The 19,777-nt window shown below is 37.6% G+C and overlaps 1 protein-coding gene across 1 annotated transcript; it reads right to left on the bottom strand.

Annotated features, from left to right (window-relative positions):
* Window positions 1-16,847: 16,847 nt before the first annotated feature.
* Window positions 16,848-19,322, bottom strand: LOC131006732 (peptidyl-prolyl cis-trans isomerase CYP20-1-like). Its single transcript, XM_057933862.1, has 7 exons — window positions 19,113-19,322; window positions 18,858-18,936; window positions 18,240-18,287; window positions 18,134-18,157; window positions 17,621-17,803; window positions 17,387-17,462; window positions 16,848-17,244 (listed from the first exon to the last, which is right to left on the bottom strand). The coding sequence occupies exons 1-7, from the start codon at window positions 19,176-19,178 to the stop codon at window positions 17,106-17,108; spliced, it is 615 nt and encodes a 204-aa protein (XP_057789845.1). The 5' UTR covers window positions 19,179-19,322; the 3' UTR covers window positions 16,848-17,105.
* Between the last annotated feature and the right edge of the window lie 455 nt (window positions 19,323-19,777).

Below are 19,777 nucleotides of genomic sequence, written 5' to 3'. Positions count from 1 at the left end.
TATGTGGTGGTCGTTTACACTTACTTGGCTGAACAGAATCTACTCTCAGTCTTTCACCCATAATATTGTATTAGTAACATTAACCCATGCATTGGACGAGAATAGTAAAAAATTAATTTAAATTAAATTATATATCATATGTAATTTATTAATTATGAATTATTCTCAGTCTTTCCTTTCTTGCTTAGGTGTCGTTGGCGATGTTTCCTTGTTGTCTGGTTAATTCGAGTCTCTTTACGGGTTTCTTTCCTTGTTGTCTGGTTAATTCGATTCTCTTTACGGGTTTCTGGTGCGTTAGGGCCCAAAGATGTGCGATTGCTATTTTTTGGATCATTTTGTTTCTTGGGATGTCTCGCCTTTGGGCTCTGAAGACTCGATCTTTTTTTCAGCTCTTTCAATTCAGGTATTTTTGGATCTTGGGTGATGGTTAGTCTGAAGTTCGGTTTCGATTATTTTTCTCAAATCTTGTTAGACGCTAATTTTTCTGGTTATTTTGTTCCTTTTTCTTAAACAAACACTGCTTTTCATTTTTAAATTTTTTTCCTCTGGGTTTCTTTAAGAAGTTTTTTAAAGTTTTTCCCTCTGAGTTTCTTTAAGAAGGTTTTAACGAGGCCTGATCTTTAGTCTGCGTTTTGTGCTTTCAAGAGTTTTAAGTTTTTTATTTTATTTTTTGTAATAATCTCAATTTAATAATTAATTATGAATTATTCAATTGTATAGTAAACCACCAAATTTAAGTAGTTAAACTATTCAATTGTAATTAATTATACAAAACAATATGTTTAATTCATTGTGAATATCTATTCACGGTAAGGTTATAGATAATATCTTTTGTCACGTCCATCTCAATAAGAACCCGAGCGAAGTGACCTACCTACCCCATGAAGGTTGTCCCGTCAATCTTAATCAGAGACCCCACCGATCTAACAAAACCAGTAATTATCTCCGGATTCCATATTTCATGAGGTAGATAATAAATCCTTAAGCAAACTTGGGATAACGCGGCAGTTTCCTTGTAAGGATTAAATAACGGTGTCCATTCTCTAATTTTCAAGATACCCGATTTAAGCTTCCAGAAAGCCTTCGATTTAGCCCGACTCATGTCACTCTCACCCGAAAAACGGAGAGTATAAAAATCTTTGCTGATAGGGATAACCTGCCACGGAGCAGAAATCGCCCAAAGAGCTTGCAATTTGTTCTTGATATCATCAGCAAATCTAGGCGTTTCCCCTTTCTGCAAAAGAAGTCTCGCATGCAGGACATAAGTGAATTTTTTCAACTGTTGTTGATAAAGCTCATCCGAAATATCAAAATTCATATGATTGTTCTTAGAATAAGGATGAAGATAATAGAAATCTTGGGCTAACACATATGGGAATTTAGGAACCGTTCTTTGTAGTTTGGAAGAATAGGAAGCCCTAGCATGGCTAGGGTTAAGGTTTGGCGGCGTAGGAGTGGGATTTGGTGACAGCATGGAAGCAAATTTAGCAGACGCAGTAGCCAAAGTTTTCTTGTCAGCATTCGGATCAGTCTCCTCCGAGAACAAAATTGCTTTATTTTTATCGGAATGCTGAAAATCAGAATCATTCTGTACAAAATTGTTCGAAACTGAAGGAAAATCACCGAGAGGGCGTGGAAGAATAGACGACGCCATGGGGCAAAGATCGGCCCTCGGCGAAGACAAATAGCGGAGGAGGAATCCTAAAAGCAACGACGACGGATGTCTGCTGTTGCATGGGCTGCTCGCAGTGGTTTTCTTTTTTGTTGAGTTTTTCTTCTTGCTTTGTGTTCTTGGGTTGGCCGACTAATGACAGGAGTAGTGATAGGGTGATGGCTAGTCCGAAGCTCTATCATCGCTCTAGTCGTGGTCACTTTATGTCCCATCGTTTGGCCGAATTATCGATTATGTCCTAACTCTTTAATAATATCTAATTGGTACCCAACCTACCAACATTTTTTTAATTGTATCCCGTAAAAAAATTTTGGCGCCCGGGGGTTAACGTGGAACGCCGAAAACTATTACGTGAAATAAAAAAAAATCTATATAAAAATAAAATACACGTAATCAAGAGTGTTTTTAAATCAGTCTTTATAGTTCATTGTCTTTCTCTTCCACCACTTGAAATCTCAAAACCCTAGTTTCAGAAATTGAAAGTAATGCGCAAACTGAAGAAGAAGAGGAAGAAGGACGCCGTTATGATAACGTGAACTTCGCAACATGGCTTATTCTTTGAAAAACTCGATTAAAATTTTTACAAGGCATGAAATCTCAATCACTCTCTTGCAAAGAGAGAATCGCATTACAATTTAGACGTGAAATATCCTAAGCACTGCAGTCTCATTAAAATGGCAAGCAATCACATGATTCGCGTGGATTTAAGGAATCAGCAAAATCATGGCAAGGCATTGGCGCAAGTCGAAAATTCGGGAAAAAAACACACACGAAGAATTAGGTTCGAAATCAGCCTACCGATTGGAGCATTCGCCGTCGCTCAATGTCTGGTTTAAGGAATCGATTCACCACTTAAATGTAGGGAATGTCTCGCCATCGATTTCTTCGAATTTCACAGAGGTTCTTCAATGTCTTGTTCTTTCGACTGGAGGGAGAGAAACTGAGAAAGAATGTAGCTTTTGTTATTGATTTCAGATTTCAGATTTTTGTTCAAACCATAAGCGGTGTTGTTTAGAGTGCCACGTAAGAATTATGATTTTATTTTTTTAAAAAAAAATTATAATGTTAGCAATTCCAAGTGGATTCATAATTCTACGTAATAAATTTTCGACGTTCCACGTCAACTCCCGGACACCGGAAAATTTTTACGGGATACAATTAAACAAATATTGGTAGGTTAGGTACCAATTAGATATTATCGAAAAGTTGAGACATAATCGATAATTCGGCCAAACGATGGGACAAAAAGTGATATTTACCCTAAAAAAATGCCGGTATAATACATTTTTATTAAGAATATAAATATAAAATAATAGTGAAAAATATTCTTTTGTTGTATATTGGATAATCTTTTCCATCCATGGAACAAATAAAAGTTGCTTAAAATAGAAAAATAATAATAATAATAAAGCAAATAAAATAAAAATAAAAATAAAATTAAAATTTTAGCCGTTAAAAGTCTACTCTTATATACTTCATCCGTCCCATTATTTATGTCATGTATTCTTCTTTTTCGCCGTCCTATGGAACATGGTATGTTTCCTTTTCGGGTCATAATTAGAGCTTAATTAAAATCCTTAGTCAAACTCTTATTCCTCTCTCTCTCTCTCACCCACCCACACACACACACATTTCATATCTGTTCAAAATTTTGCTCTTTTTACAAGAAATCTTGCCAGCCCTTTTCACTATGCTTTATTTTTGGAGCTGGAAAAATTGAGAGAGGAGGAATATGTAGCCGCCTCCTCCTCCTTCCTCGGCTGGTTCTCTGCCGCCGCAAAAACCCATGTCTCTCCTTCACATATTCCACCACCTCCTCTGCCGCCCCCTCCATCTCAACACCTTTGCGCTGCCTACACCTACTCCATCCTATAGCCGCCTCTAAGTGAAACCCAAATTTTGCCGGGCTCGCAGCAACGACGCAACGACTTTGATTTGATTTTCGCCGGGAAAGTAGGAGTCCATCCTACACCAGATTTGATTTTTTGATTTGTGGATTTGGGGATCTATGGATTCTTTTGGTTTGTTGTGTGTGTGTGTGTGTTGGCGGCCAGAGATGAAGGAAGTCGGTGGCCGGCGAAGATGAGTTTCGCAATGGATGAAAGTGTAGGCCGCCGGAGATGAGTTTAGCGTGTTGTTGTTTGTGTGTGTGTTGTTAGTGGTAATTAAAATAACACTAAACATGTAGTTTTCCTTAATTCTACTCTTTTTAATTTTCGTGCCGAAAATGCACATGCCATGAATCATGGGACGAAGGGAGTATGATATAGATATAAATATAGATTGATGTCAGAGTTTTGATTAAGAAAATAAAAATAAAAAAATAAAATCAAATATAAAGCAAAATCTAGAAAATAGAATATAACCAAAAATAAACGATTATATGGAAAAATAATAAGAGAAAAAAAATAGTTACAGACTTCTAACTTTTATAAAAATTTTAATTATAATTTATTTTTAATGTCACGTATGTTAAATTAGATTTTATCTTTATATTTAATTTAATACATATTCAATATTTTATTATTAATTAAATTACACGATTTTTAAATAAAGATGCGAGGGAAGGATATGCAAATTTGAATATATAAGAAGGAAAAAGACGGTAGTAGTCAAATTACATGATCAAACTGCATGATTTTATCATACTGAATTTGTAGAATTTAGTGGAAAATTAGGCAAACTTGCAATTAAAAAAAAAAATTAAATATATATATATATATATATATATATATATATATTTTAAATTTTGTCGGGAAAATTATAGTTATTAAAAACTAGGGTAAATATCACTTTTTGGCCCATCGTTTGGGCGTTTTCCCAAAAATATCTTATCCTAAGGGTAATTACAAAATAATACCCATCGTTTCATTTTTTTCATGTTTATGGCCCGCAAAAATGATCTGACGACTGAAAAATGAGGTGTTCCGGTGAGCAGTCATTTGTCAATACATGTGGAATAAAAAAAGGAAGAAAGAAAATTCACGTAAAATACAATAATAAAAATAAAGAATCCTAATTTAAGATCAGAACCTCACGCCACTCTTCTTCTTCACGATATTTCAGAAATGGTGTGCCCCTCTTCTACACTAGAGATTTCTCACTCAAGATTCTTCTTCTTCATTTATCATCGGCGCTTTCGATCGTTAAACATACTGTCAATACGACATGGACGCTGCCACCACCATAATAGTCTTTTGTTCCGCCGCTACATCAACTCGTAGTGCCACGACGAGACTATCAGCCTCCATTTTTAGGTTCATTTATACTCGCATAGTCTTACATGAAGGAACCATATTATGACATATGATTCACGTGCATGTGATCCAGTCTGGTTATCAAATGAATACATACAAAAATCAACGTGCCTATTACAAGATAATAGGATCTTACTTGCAAATCCGGCTATAAGAGACTCCAGAGTGAATTTTTCAACTTGTTTCTCATGGCAAGACTTGACGTTGGATGGCAACGAGCTTCAAGTCCTCTCCACCTCCAAGAATGACGTCTTCCTCTCTCTCTCTGTTCTCACATAATTCTCTCTTTTCTGGTTTTGCGTGAATGCAGAAGTAATTAGGTTTTATGGTTCTCTTATTATTTATACTAGGTATTAATCATACCTAAATAATAAACCCATAAACTTAACTAAACCAAACCAAGCCCAAAGGCCTAAGAGATAGAGAGTGGGACGCCCCCTATGGACTACAACCTTTATTGGGCCAAGCGGGGATCAACTAGCTTGAATAAAGTTTGGCCTCCTAGTTCTCGATTTTCTTATTCAGCCCAGAACAAAATCGAGACACAATATTAATTTATTCCACTAGAAAATTAATATTGAATTACCTCTTTATTCTTTAGGTGAGTCGGAGCTAGTATTAGACTTAATTAATCCCCGTGTTTAAGATATTCAATATCCATTTATTAATTAATTAATTCATTCGACAATAAATTAATTAATTAATCAGTCGTTTAATAATAAACGACATCTCGAGTGCTACCACTTAAACTTATTATCGTATTAGAACTAATTTCACCTGCAGGGTTTAATACGATAAACTTATTAAGTTTTTCGAGAGGATATTATCATCATGTTATTAGCAGGACACGGATCCTTATTGCAATATAATTTCATGTCAAATAATCACCCAAAGTTTCGAGTATATTGAGCTTCAACAGAACTCTCACCCTTGATAAATCAAAGCAATAGTCACTTAATTATTCACACCGATTAATCCAATTAAGGTTAAGGCTATTTAAGTCACCGAGATCTTGATTCTTAATTAGTCAGAATATAAGAATTCATCTCACTGTGATCCTGTTCAGTACACAAGTGTACTAGCATAAATAAATAGCCAAGACAAACTATTTATCCATTTATGCTACAATCTAAACCAGTAACTCGTCCATGGTTATCTCGATTGTGAACTCAACTTATATCTCAACTTTTTACGATTATATGATCTTCTGTGATCTACAACACACCATATAATCTATAGTATGAGATAAATTAGACTATAATAGGATTATGCAATAACAATATTTCAGATAGAAGAATCACAGTGAACTAAGGAATCAATGTATACAAGCACAAAAGTCTTGCTTTCAATATACAACCCTTCATTACATCCATATTTCCTAAAATAATTGCAATTGTATTCCCAGTTCTAAGAAATTGACACCTAAATCAATATACGGATTCAGTCTCCTGCAGAGATGAGCAGTTTCAGCAAAGCTTCGATTTCATCGCATTGCGGTCAATTCGGGAATGTAGATGGAAGAAACTTCTCAATGAAGACGAGGAGATTTCAATTTCAATGCAATCGATCTGAAACGAAGCACTTCAGCCACTGGAGTTATGGAAAGGATAGAATACGATTCTAACTTCTCGGATTGCTCTAGTGCGATGGGAAAGCGAAGCACTCCAGAGAAAATCCAATGCGGCGGAGGATTTCACGCAGCCAGCGAAGAGTCTCGAATCCACTATCGTCGCCTCCAGCAGCATGTTCATCTTCTCCTCCCAGTCGTGGTTGGTGGATGACAGAAGCATAGATTACTCCTCTAATGGCAACGTAGACTCTGGGGAATTTATTGGCGAATATGGTGATGCTGATGACAGTGCCGCAGGCCATGAGGCTGCGGGTTTCGATGGCGAAGTTGGTCTTGGTGGCTTCGCTGACGCTCCGACCGATTTGCTCGCCGACAGAGTAGTATTTGGAGGTTCCGAGGTCTTTGACTTCGATGTTGACGCGAGCAGACGAAGAATTTGTGTGTGTAGGAGATGAGGATTTGTTGATGTGATTTTTTTTTTATTCTACATGTATTGACACATGATTGCTCGTCGGAACACCTTTGCGTGCCACAAAAAAAATGGAACAATGAGTATTGTTTTGTAATTACCCTTAGGGTGAGATATTTTTAAGAAAACGCCTAAATGATGGGTCAAAAAATGGTATTTACCCAAAAAACTGTTTTAATATAATATAAATTTGAATGACGACATCTGACAGCGGCTACTTGAGAGTGATTCAATGTAAATTTTGCTAGATTAATAATTCATAAACCATATGAGATTTGAATCATAATAAGAAAAAATATCATGTGGCGGATTCAATTTATAGTATACTTAGGCATTTTAGTATCACTAGTGAAGTCTCAAAAAGCGATGACGTTAAATCAATTCCAATTAAATGGTCGTGTTTAAATTAACGGATTTAAAAATGATTTGAAATTATGAACATGTGTAAAAATTTATGATTTTCTAATAACGACCCTTTTTCCTTGTTTTCCTTTTTAACTTCGAAGGTGTAATTGAATTAATTTTGTACCTGGCAGAGGTTTTCTTAAGCTATAGTTTATTTAATCAAGATATTAGATTCATGTATTATTTTTGTCTTATTCAAATTTCCCATATTTGGTTTAGAAACAATAGGCCGAATGACCCTATTCAACATACAACATCAAATTTTGTCCACCATTTGAAAAAACATAAATTTTGGCCATTTTTTGTATGTCATGATTATTCTACCCTTCTCTCTCTCTCCTCTCTCTTTCTCATCTCCCTCTCTCTCTCCAGCGGCTTCCGCTCTCTCCTCTCTCTTTCTCATCTCCCTCTCTCTCTCTCCAGCGGCTGCGCGGCAGCGGCGGAGGTGGAGGAGATTCGGTCCTCTGAAATCGGCGGCGTGGAGGAGGGACTGGTTAGGTGGCGGAGGATGAGGCGGCGGCGGCGGCAGATCTGATCTGATGAGGCGGCGGCGCTGGATCTGATCTGATAGTTGCGCCGCCTCCTCCATCGGCAGATCTGATCTCCGCCTCCTTCGATTTCAGCCATCCGCATATCTGATCTGATCTGTATTTGTGATGTACGTATGGCACTTATGGCACTATTAGTGCCATAAGTGCCATAAGTGCCATAAGTGTGGCACTAACCATAAGTGCCATAAGTGCACACTTCCCCCTAGGGTTTAAATATTTCATTTAGGGTTTAGATTATCCATTTGGGGTTTAGATGTTCCATTTAGGGTTTAGATTATCCATTTAGGGTTTAGATGTTCCATTTAGGGTTTAAATGATGTTGTTGTTTATGTATTTGGGCTGCACGTATGGCACTATTAGAGCCATAAGTGCCCAAATGACCATTTTACTTAGTTTTATTTTGAATTTCCGTTGGCACTTATGGTACTATTAGTGCCATAAGTGCCAAAATGACTATTTTACTTGGTTTTATTTTGGATTTTCGTTGGCACTTATATAAGTGCCAACAGAAATCCAAAATAAAACCAAAGTAAAATCTTGGCTTTTATGGCACTAATAGTGCCATAAGTGCCTAACCCGACCCGGCACGCGACCCGCGTGCCTGATCCTACCCGGTCCGTCTCATTAAGGGTAAAAACGTCCAAATTAATAAAAATGGCCAAATTTTGTGTTTTTTCAATGTGTGACCATAAATTGTGTTTTATGCTTCATCTTGGCTACTTCAAAATTTTACTCTTGTTTCATATATATATATATATATATGCTAATAAGTGAAATGGTACTTTTCAAACCTTAAAACATTCTTACGATTTTAATTGCTAGGGTTAATTGCCTGTAAATCCATAACGTTTACACGGAATTGGTTTTTGCTCCTATTTTAAAAAATCTGCTTCTAAATACATAACCTTTCGTTTTTATCTCGTTTTTGTCCGGTGACCGGATTTTTCTTACGTCGGCGCCGAAAATTACACGGTGGCAGCCGGAATCGATGTGGTGGCAGCCGGAAATTGACACCTAAACAAATTTAGGACATGTGGAAATAATAATATATATATATATATATATATATATATATATATATATATATATATCCATATCATCATCTTCTCCAATCTCTCACCCCCCTCCCCCAAAACCCTAACTTCCCCTCCCCACCCGCCGGCGCCGTCTACCGCCACCAGACGCCGGCGTCGGCCGCACCTTCCCCCTCCCCGGATCCCGTCAGCCCCTCTCCCTCCCCAGATCCCATCTGCCCTTCCCTCTTCCCCAAAATCCCGTCGACCCTCCCCATTCCCCAAAATCCCGTCGGCCCCTCCCCCATCCCCATATCCCAGCTCCCCCCCTGAAAAATCTGCACAAATTTGCCCATGGATTTCTCCTGAAAAATCCCGTCGGATGTGTGTTTGCATTTTTCTTCCCCCATAGATTCTTTTCCAAAAATTCGCCCATTTGGTGGTGGACGCCGAGATCTGGGGATTGGGGGGCGCCGAGATATCTCTGCACAAATTTGCCCATAGATCCCTCCTGAAAAATCTCGTTGGATGTGTGTTTGCATTTTTCTTCCCCCATGGATTCTTCTCCACAAATTCGCCCATTTGGTGGTGGGCGCCAAGATCTGGGGAAAGGAGGGGCGCCGGGATTTGGGGATGGTGGAGGGGCGACGGGATTCGGGGAGGGGGAGGGTGCGGCCGGCGCCGGCGTGTGATGGCAACCGGCGGGTGGGGGAGGGGAAGTTAGGATTTAGGAGGGGAGAGATTGAAGAAGATGATGATATGGATGTTATTTTTATTAATTTTATTATTTTTTTTCCACATGTCTTAAATTTGTCTAGGTGTCAATTTCCGGCTGCCACCGCATCGATTACGGCTGCCACCTTGTAATTTTCGGCGCCGGCGTAAGAAAAATCCGGTCACCGGATAAAAATGAGATAAAAATAAAAAATTATGTACCTAGCAACGGATTTTCTAAAATAGGAGCAAAAATCAATTCGGTGTAAACATTATGGATTTACAGACAATTAATTAACCGTATTTGCTAATAAGTGAAATGGTACTTTTCAAACCTTAAAACATTCTTACGATTTTATTTGGATAATTTTGTCATAACATTTGTTATATCAACTCACATGCTAAGCAAACCGTACCTTTCTCTCTCTTTCTTTCTTTTTCTCCTAGTCTCCTTCTCCCTCTCGCTCTCTCTCTCTCTCTCTCTCCCCACAAATTTTCTCTCAGCAAACCCTAGTAGCTATGGCATCGGGCTCTGCTGGACGCGTCCCAAATTCGGGTTCAAAATCGTTCGATTTCGGCTCAGATGATATTCTATGTTCCCACGAGGATTACGGAAATCAGGACGGCAATAATGGTATCCATTCCGATCCTTCCATTGCACCCAATTCCTCCAAGGTAAATTTTATTCATTTTTTCCTTGTTGGTGATCCGGAGCTTCTATTATGCTTTCCTTTTTCGCCCGTTGCAGTATTGGATTATTACGTTTGATTTAGGGTTTTCTGTTTTATTGCTACTGTTGACTATTTTGTGTTGGTTAGATTGATCGGCTCTGGAGTTTTTTGAATGGGTATATGTTCTTTGTTAGACTATTATCTTAGATTCATGACAAAAAAGTATCTAGTGCGTATGCGAAGTTTTGTTCTGTTCTTTTTTCTGATTTTTTTGCTGCAGTTTCTTCTTGTCTCTGATTATTTTGTTAAATGTGTTGGTCGATTCTGGCTAAGGTTAAGGAAAGGAGTGGGTTGTAAACTGAGGGGTCTGAGGTCATGTTGGGTTGAGGAAATAGGATGAATGACCGAGATGTTAGTTTCTTCATTGATTTATTTGCAGACATCTAGAAGCCTAGGGACTGTGAGTGAATTCATTGAACAGAATCCAGGTTAAATTATTACCTGCTACTAAAGTATGGAACAAAAGCATTTAAATATCATGAACTTTTGATGGTTTGCTGAATGCCTATTCTCTGCCCAGCAGTATCTTGTTCCCACTGGTTTCTTTTTGTTAGTTTGTTGTTAGCAGCATTAGTTTTAACAGGAATGATTGTTTAAAATGCTGGGCTTGTTTCCACTGCTGTATATATATTTTTTTATAAATAAGATTGACCAATCATTTTAACTAGTCTCTGCTCTGGATTAAAACAGGAGTTCAACAAAAGCAGAATGGCCAGATCATCTGTTTTCTCTGCAGGATCTTATTGTACACCTGAAGAATCTTCGTTTAATCACGATGTAGTATCTACTGTTGAAAACACCATGAAGAAATACACCGACAATATAATGCGTTTTCTTGAAGGAATTAGTTCACGCTTGTCACAGTTGGAATTATACTGTTACAATCTGGACAAATCAATTGGAGAAATGCGCACTGACTGGGTTCGTGATCATGGAGAGACAGAGTCAAAGCTCAGATCTCTGGAAAAGCATGTTCAAGAGGTATATGTTGCCTTTAATTTTGCTGTTCATTACAACCATTTATAAATTGATGTCCTATATTTATTTTATGGGTATGAGCTATTGGTTGTTAGTGCCAACCCTCCTCCCCTACTCTTCATTTCTGGAGAGATTCAATAAAATGTAAGGGCCATTTTTTCTGTTAAATCTTGATTTTCATGGAAACTGAAATTGAACATCATTCATTTTCGATTTTTTAGTCTATACTCTATAGCGTGTACTTTGTTGGATATTTTTGGTGGCCATGCTGTATTCACTGTCACAATTGGGTGTTTGCTGCCTGTTTCTACACGAGTTGTTTGTTGAAATTTTTTGTCTACTGTCCTAGGCATGTTGAGATGATATCATTGTAACCTAAAAGACATCATTAGATAAACTGCTGAGTTGGATGAAGAGTTATCATTCAGACATTTCTCTTTGATTTTTCTTCCTGTGTACCTTACTATGATTCATACCATCCTTTCTGAGGGAACTAATAAATGGAATACAGGTGCACAGATCTGTGCAGATCTTAAGAGATAAGCAGGAACTTGCTGATACTCAGAAGGAGTTAGCCAAACTTCAGCTTGCACAAAAGGATTCCTCATCAGCTAACACTAAGCAACAGAATGAGGAGAGAACTTCTGCAGCTGCTTCTGAACTCAAAAATGCCGAGAACTCATCAGATTTTCACGATCAGCAATTAGCACTTGCACTACCTCATCAAGTAGCTCCGCAGCCCTCTATCCATACTCGGCCTGTTGAGCATCAGCATCCTTCAGTTGCACCCCAGTCATCCATGCCTCCCCAGAGTATGGCGCAACTACAGGCATATTGCATGCCTCCTCAACAAATGACCAATGTACCCCCATCCCAACAATCTCAGACTCAGTACCTGCAGGCACAATCTCAAGTTCAAGATCTCTCCAGGATGGCACCTCAGCCTTCCCAACCTCAGGGAAACATGAGCCCCCAGGTCCAGTCATATCCGCAGCAGTGGTCCCAGCAGCAGCAGGTTGTTCAACCACCCCAACAGTCAGTTATGCCGCCACAGATTAGAGCTTCCTCTCCACTGGCTTACTCTTCCTATCCGCCTGGTCAGCCAAATCAATCTCCTTCTGAAATGGCTCCTGGAAGCATGCATATGCAGGTATCATTTGCAGGAGCATCCCGACCTGGTTCGGGAGGTTCTGATGGATTACCTTATGGGTATGGTGCTCCTGCCAGACCGATTCAACAGCAGGTCCCAACACAGCAACACAAGACTGGGTACACAGCACAATCAGGGGATGGTTACATGCCTGGCGGGACTCGTCCACAACTTCCTCCTGGAAATGCTTACATGGTTTTCGATGGTGAATCAGGAAGGGCACATCATCTGCCTCCACAGCCTCAGTTCCAGCAAAATGTTTATCCTCCGAATAGCATCCCTCCGCAGAATCCACCTCGTGTTCCTAGCAATAACATGTTAGGCCCTCCGCAGCCCATGCGCAGCCATCCTTACAACGAGCTGATTGAGAAGCTGGGCAGCATGGGATACAGAAGCGACCATGTTCTTGGTGTCATTCAGAGGCTGGAAGAGAGTGGTCAACCTATCGATTTTAATACTGTACTCGACAGGTTAAATGGACACTCCTCGGGTTCTCAGAGAGGATGGTAAGCGAACTGTAATGCGCAGTGTGATTTTCACGTTTACAGTTTACCATGTAATGAATTAATAAAGGATTGTGAGATGCACGCTCGCATGATTTCGTATATATAGGGATAAAGAGATGCTCTTTTATCAGTAATCTCTTTCCCAATGTTGTTACTGCTAATTTTAAGGGTGCTATAAGCATATGGGATACATGGTAGCCCCCAGTAGACTATGGTTGGATACATTTGTTTGTACGTAGATTAAGTTACTTGTCCCCTTTTATATCTATCGACCTTTTGAAGAGGCTTCTATGTGGAATGCCAAATCTTTGTATTGCCAGAAAAATCGACCTATTTCTTCTTTGTTCGAACCCAATGCAATGCATCAAACCTTAAGAAACCAGTTGAATTCCTCGGATTGGTCGGAAATTTCGAGAACCAGGCACGGTTGAAAATCCAATAGATTTTTGGCTCTGTTTCCAAGTAACTTCGATATTATCAAGAATTAAGAGAGAAATATGGACGAGCGGAAGAAATTGTACGACGGTGGAATCTTGGTTTAAATCTCAAGTAGAGGGGAGGAAGAGGGTGGGAGAGGATATTTTTCTTCTCTTTCATCAAGATATAAAAAATCTTGAAATGGCCATATAAGTGTCAAAAGTGTATTTTTTTTTTCGAAACCCCAAAAAATCGAAAGTTGAAGTAGCGTGCAGGATTGGATTAGCATGAGTAGCAGCAGTTAAAATAATCAGTCTTTGTCTCTACTCTTGTGATGAATGCTGTGTTTCTACGTTTAATACTTTTATGCATTGATGTTAGGATTCTTAATTTGGTATACAAATACAAAAAGATTATGGCATCTCAACTTTCAGCATGTGTACCTATTTTCTTTATTGGGGAATTACTCCCTCCGTCCCATAAGCTTAGGCTGATTGTGATTTTCACAAAGATTAAGAAAAATCATTGGAAATGAAAATATATAAGTAAATTTCCTAGTATGCCCATATTTATTATTTAATGATGTATTAAAGTGGGAGTAAATTAAAGAATTAAATAGGGATATAATAGTAAATGAGTAAAAAAATATTACTTTTTATGGAAACAAGCCTATATAAATGGGACATTCAAAAAAGGAAAACAAGTCTAAGCTTATGGGACGGAGGGAGTAATAAAAAACAAGTTTTGCTTTACATATTTAGATATCATTAATTATCGTTATTGGTTTCATAAAATCATAACCAATGCAAGTCCAACCTCAAAAGTGTAGGATCTTTTATTTTGTTTTTCTTTTTGGATTTTGCCAAGCAACCCACCATTTCTCGACTTACTTCGTGATTTGGGACTGCTTGTATATAATGTCAAAAAGTTTGAAACTGCATTACCTTTAAATTTATTTGAATTGAACTGCAAACTTTCAATTTCAATTTTCAAGTGCCAATTAAGCTCTAATTCCGCCGAAGTCAAACTCATGTGAAAATTGCAACAAAAATATAAATTCATGTATTTTTTAGTTTAATTGAAAATTCATGTGAAAATTGCAATTTTTCTCAAAGTTCGTGTATTTTTTTTTTGCCATAACCCCTTTTATTAAAGGGGGTGTAAAAAGCTTAAAGCAATCGCTCTATCCTGGTGCCGAGGAGCATACTAAATTACTAAGGGCGAGTTTGATAGGTATTATTAGGTGAGATAAATTGTTTTTCTCACCTTTTCCTCCTGTTTGATAGACTTCACAAATAATCATCCAGGCCCGCAGAAAGAGTCCAGCCCGCATCAAAGTCACTGTTTCACTGAGAAAACTCATCCGCCGCTTACCCCCAGTTAAATTATATGGTCTTGAATAGTGATTTAGATTAAGTTTTCCGTTTACGATTTTATCCCTCCGTCTACTTCAAAAATCGCTAGCTTCATCAAATCCGCTCTTACTACGCCATTTCTTTGACACAACCAACCCTCGATTCTTCAGACTTCAATGGCTGCTCGTCGGTAGACACGCGTTGAATTCGTCGAAGGTGAGATTTCTAGCGGTAGGAATGATTTGGTGAGATTTCGTTGAATTGATTCGTCGAAGGTGAGATTTGATTTATTTCTGGTCGTAGGAATGATTTGGGCCTGCAAATTTGTGAAATTTTGAAATCAGATCTGCGCAATTTTTCGATTGATTCCTCTGCGACTTGGCGAAATCAAATTTCGAAGAGTTTGATTAGGGTTTTCTGTTTTAAAGACATTTTTTCTTCTTCTGATTTGGATCTGCAAATTTGTTTTGCGGCTGTAAAAAATTGGTCTCAAAGCTTTCTCTTTCGCCAAAATTATTGCTTTTGATGTGAAGACCAAATTAATGGAATAGAAGCTGAGATTTGAAATATGAAATTATTTGCTCTGCAAATTCGAAATATTTGGCTATGAATTGATATCCCATTGTGATTTGCAGAAAATCTGAAATGTCTTGTGCCATATTCACATAATACCAATGACTTGCTGACACTTCTAATATTTCGAAGCCAAGCATCCACCCAAATGTCTTGTGAATTAACAAATTTAATTTCAGTTTTTTTTTCAGTTGGTTGATAAGCTATCCATTTTGATTCATTACTAGCACCCATTGAAACAAAATGAGGTATCAATGGATAACTTGATTCATTACGTAACTGAAAGGGGTTTAAGTGGAGGGTAATATGGTAATTTCATAAGATATACTATCACTTGGGCAACGTTATCAAACATTATATGCATTTTAGTAGAATCTATCAAACATCCAAAACAAGTTATACATACATTATTTATTAGCTATCAAACAAAAGATTAAATAATTAAACTCACAAAAGTTCGATTAATTATCTCTATATAATTAATATCTTCATTTCTATATTACACTATCAAACTCGCCCTAAGGCTTAAGATAATTTGGATTTTGGAGTGAGAGCAACAAGAAATAAAAGAAAATATAGGAGAGATGCCAAGTTAGATATAGATTCATGGTAACAAACAAGCACGCTTGTCTGTAATAAAACAAATTAACGCTCCTTCCTTTTCTTGCAAGATTGAAACGTTTGATCGTGTTTTTATGTAGGTGGGGACAAAAGTGAAACCTAAGAAACCTTCGACAATCAACAACCCATCTACTGAGAAATACTTTGATTTCTTTTGTTGGTTATGTTAGTTATATAGCTTTATAATCCCTTGATCAACAAGCTAGGGTCATACGCATACCTATATCTAAATCATTCATATTTTATTTGCTGCTTGTGCTTAGAAAATTGCATATAAATAGGTGAAGCCGACATTACCGGTTGAAACGCCGGAGGATTTTGTCTCAATGGGGAGCATTCAAGGAAATAGATTGATGTTGATAGCTTTATTGTTTGCTATAGTGAGAGCAGAAAAACTTAGCAACAATCCTCCCATTGAAGCTCGAGACAACAATGTTGCTTCTTCGGAAAAAGCTAAGCTTCCAGAAGGAAACAAAGGAGGAGGAGGAGGAGGAGGGGTATACGGGGGAGGAGGATGTGGATGGGGATGGGGAGGCCCCGGTGGCAGCAGTGGTGGTGGCGGAGGCGGAGGTGGGTCTGGCTATTGGAGATGTCAATGCACGCATTCTGGTAAAAGAGGAAAGCACCATAAGGCCGCGAAGGAAGATTTTGGAAGTGATGAATATAGGATGAGAGAATTCGGTGAATGCACGACGAGAGGAAGGTGTAAGGGAATGAGATTGGACTGTCCACTACACTGTGAAGGGCCTTGTCTCTATGACTGCACCCATACCTGCAAAGCTTACTGCAAACACTGAATCATTGTATCCAATTTGGAACGAACATTTGTAATTTTCTAAGTTGTATTGTATCAGTAATGGAGCAGTTTTTCTTTTTCTAAATGTTGTTCATTTCCAAGAAAAATGGGTTCCCTTTGAATGAGATCTATAGTGGCTCAATAACATATTTGCGATAAAGTCTGCAAGTTAGAATACAAAAACATTGATAATGAAGAAAAGTCATGTCATAACAAAAAAGGTTTGCCCCTAGCTTTCCCTGTTGAAGCTCATACTACTGCAACTTCAAGATGAAAGGTTAAGCCGAAAGTAAAGGAGGGAGTGGACCCAACAGATATACGGGTGAATTACAAGGGAAGTTCACCACTGTCTGCAACCACAACTTTGCTCTTGGGTGTTCCGTTTTGCTTACCTTCAGCTTCGACCTTATACACCACGTCCATTCCAGAAAGTACCTTCCCAAATACAACATGACGGCCATCCAACCTAAACCCACAAGAAATCTGGTAAGACGTTTGGACTAAGAATAGCCATGAATTGGGTGAAGTTCAGAGAGGATACTGTAGTATGCTAATGTTTAGACGTGAAATAGATAGCTTGGCATTCGGAAGAAAAAGTAACTACTTACCAGCTGGTTGTCACAGTTGTGATGAAAAACTGAGAACCATTGGTGTCAGACCCAGCATTTGCCATAGACAAAAGCCCTGCACAAACCAGAACACCAACATAACCAAACAATGCAATTATTAATTTAACCTATGCAGTAATATTTAAACATGAAAATCTGGGTGATTTATTTAAGTAATAGTATTAGCTAGTTTCTCATTTTTGTTCAGTTTTTCAATGCAAGTAATGCTAGTACCAGGTCCAGTATGTTTGATCTTGAAATTCTCATCAGCAAACTTCTCTCCGTAAATTGATTCCCCGCCTCTTCCATCGCCAAGCGTAAAGTCTCCTCCTTGAAGCATGAAGCTGGGTATAATTCTATGGAAAGTGCTTCCCTTATAATGGAGAGGCTTGCCATGTTTGCCAATACCCTTCTCCCCTGAATAGGCAGAAATCTTAGTGCAGCTGTCGGTATCAATGTGATCCAAAAATGTAGTAAAAGGGTCATTCTTATTAGAATAGTAGCTTCTCAAGGCAACAGTTCAGATTTTCATTGATATGTTATTCGTATTCATTCAATTCAAGTATATAAGTAGCATGTTATTAAGGTTTAGAGAGATGCTTGGAAACGATACTTTGGTGAGCAATCAACCATATTCATAATCTAACTTCAAACAGCTCAACTGAAATATAAAACCACCCACTTTTAGAGAAGAGAATAGTGGTAAGAGAAAAGAAAAACACAGAGAGAAAGATGGCATCATCATACCTGTGCACAAGGCTCTAAAGTTTTCTGCAAGAAAAAAGGAATAGGAAAAATAATCAGTAAGCCACGTAAAGAAACTAGGGAGCTTTAAACCAAAAATGCTGTATACCTGCTGTCTTAGGAACAGTTTTCCCAAAAAGACCCATGGTGATACGCCCTGAAAACAAACGATGCATTTCATAGATTAGAATAAGGCAACACAACTAGCATGTTATGCCTTGCATCCACATATGTAACACTACATCGAGGCATAATGATAGTGCAGTCTACTCATTCTGCAAGCAACTATGAATGCAATTATCATTTTCAAAAACTTCGAATTCGAAAATAGACTGTTGAGAAAATTTTAAGAAAGAAGATTGATCGCACGCCTTTGAGGTCCATAGGGACACTCCTCATTTGCAACTGCAAAGTATGCTATCCTTGTCTAGTTGGAAGCTTACACAAAACAATCAGAATGTGATCTCCTAATATAGCCAAATATCTAATTTTACAGACAAGGAGGAGGAATTTCATCTCCTTTTTCAACAAGAGCATTAATCCATTGAACTCCAGTATTCAAATTCGTAGCTCGTGGCAAGTGCATACAAAGGCTCGCAACATAAAAATGGATCATAATCAAATATTTATAAAATAAAAAAGGGGAAGATGAGACTAGATTGAACTGAATTCGAATGGTTGAAATCCATATCCTAATCAGAAGGGATATACTGTATCGTGTCAATACCAGCAGGTTTTCCATCGATCTCGATATCGAAATAGACCTTGTGAGTGACTTCCTTTAAATCTTCCGTTGATTTCTTCGCCTGCAGGACAAAATTAACAGAGAATTACTCGCAACAATGTAAGAAAAAACATAAAAAAATGTTAGGACATTGGGAGAAACAGTGAAGATCTCTTTAAATCAGATCATGAAGTTGGGATTGTGATGAAGTTGAAGCATCAAAGACGAAAATGGAGAAGATTTTGGTTGAAGAAGAACCTGGACTAATAAGGTGAAGAAGAGCAAGAGAGTGAAAAGGAGGAGCGATCTCTGAATTGCCGCCATTTTGGGGGAAAATCAAGCTTTTAGGAATTAGGAGTGTGTAGACAAGGGTTTTTGGTATATAAAGCATCTTTCACTCTGCTGGACAAACGGGTATCTGCCGGCAATTACTCATTTTCATAAGGCAAAAACTTGCATGTATGCGGTCACCCGCCCATTGAACGTTTTTATATATATTTGAACGGAAATTAAATATAATTGTATTGTAGCGCAGTGGTAATAGTTTTATAAAGCCTTACTTTCTATAAGTCTCATGTTCAAATCCTTTAGCCCCCAATTTTTTCATTTTTTTATATATATATTTTTTCTTTTCAGTATTTCTTTTTCTTCTTTTTTTTACAGTTTTTCTATTGCATTTTTTTAAATCTTACTGTTTTTATTTTGCATTATTTTATATATATTTTTGTGAAAAGTATTTACTATATATATATATATATTTTAATTATTTGGTTAAGTAATTATTATAGTAAGAAAAAGTAATTATTGATATGAATAAAAGTAGTGCTTATTTTTACTCATTAGAACTTATATTTTTAGTAATTTAGTCAAGTAAAAATTATCCTAAGAAAAAGTAAGCATTGATATGATCAAAGGTAATATTT

The sequence above is a fragment of the Salvia miltiorrhiza genome, chromosome 1 (genome assembly GCF_028751815.1).
Source record: "Salvia miltiorrhiza cultivar Shanhuang (shh) chromosome 1, IMPLAD_Smil_shh, whole genome shotgun sequence".
Lineage (NCBI taxonomy): Eukaryota > Viridiplantae > Streptophyta > Magnoliopsida > Lamiales > Lamiaceae > Salvia > Salvia miltiorrhiza.
Note: the sequence above shows the minus strand (reverse complement) of the source record. Positions and strands in the feature narration are given on the sequence as shown.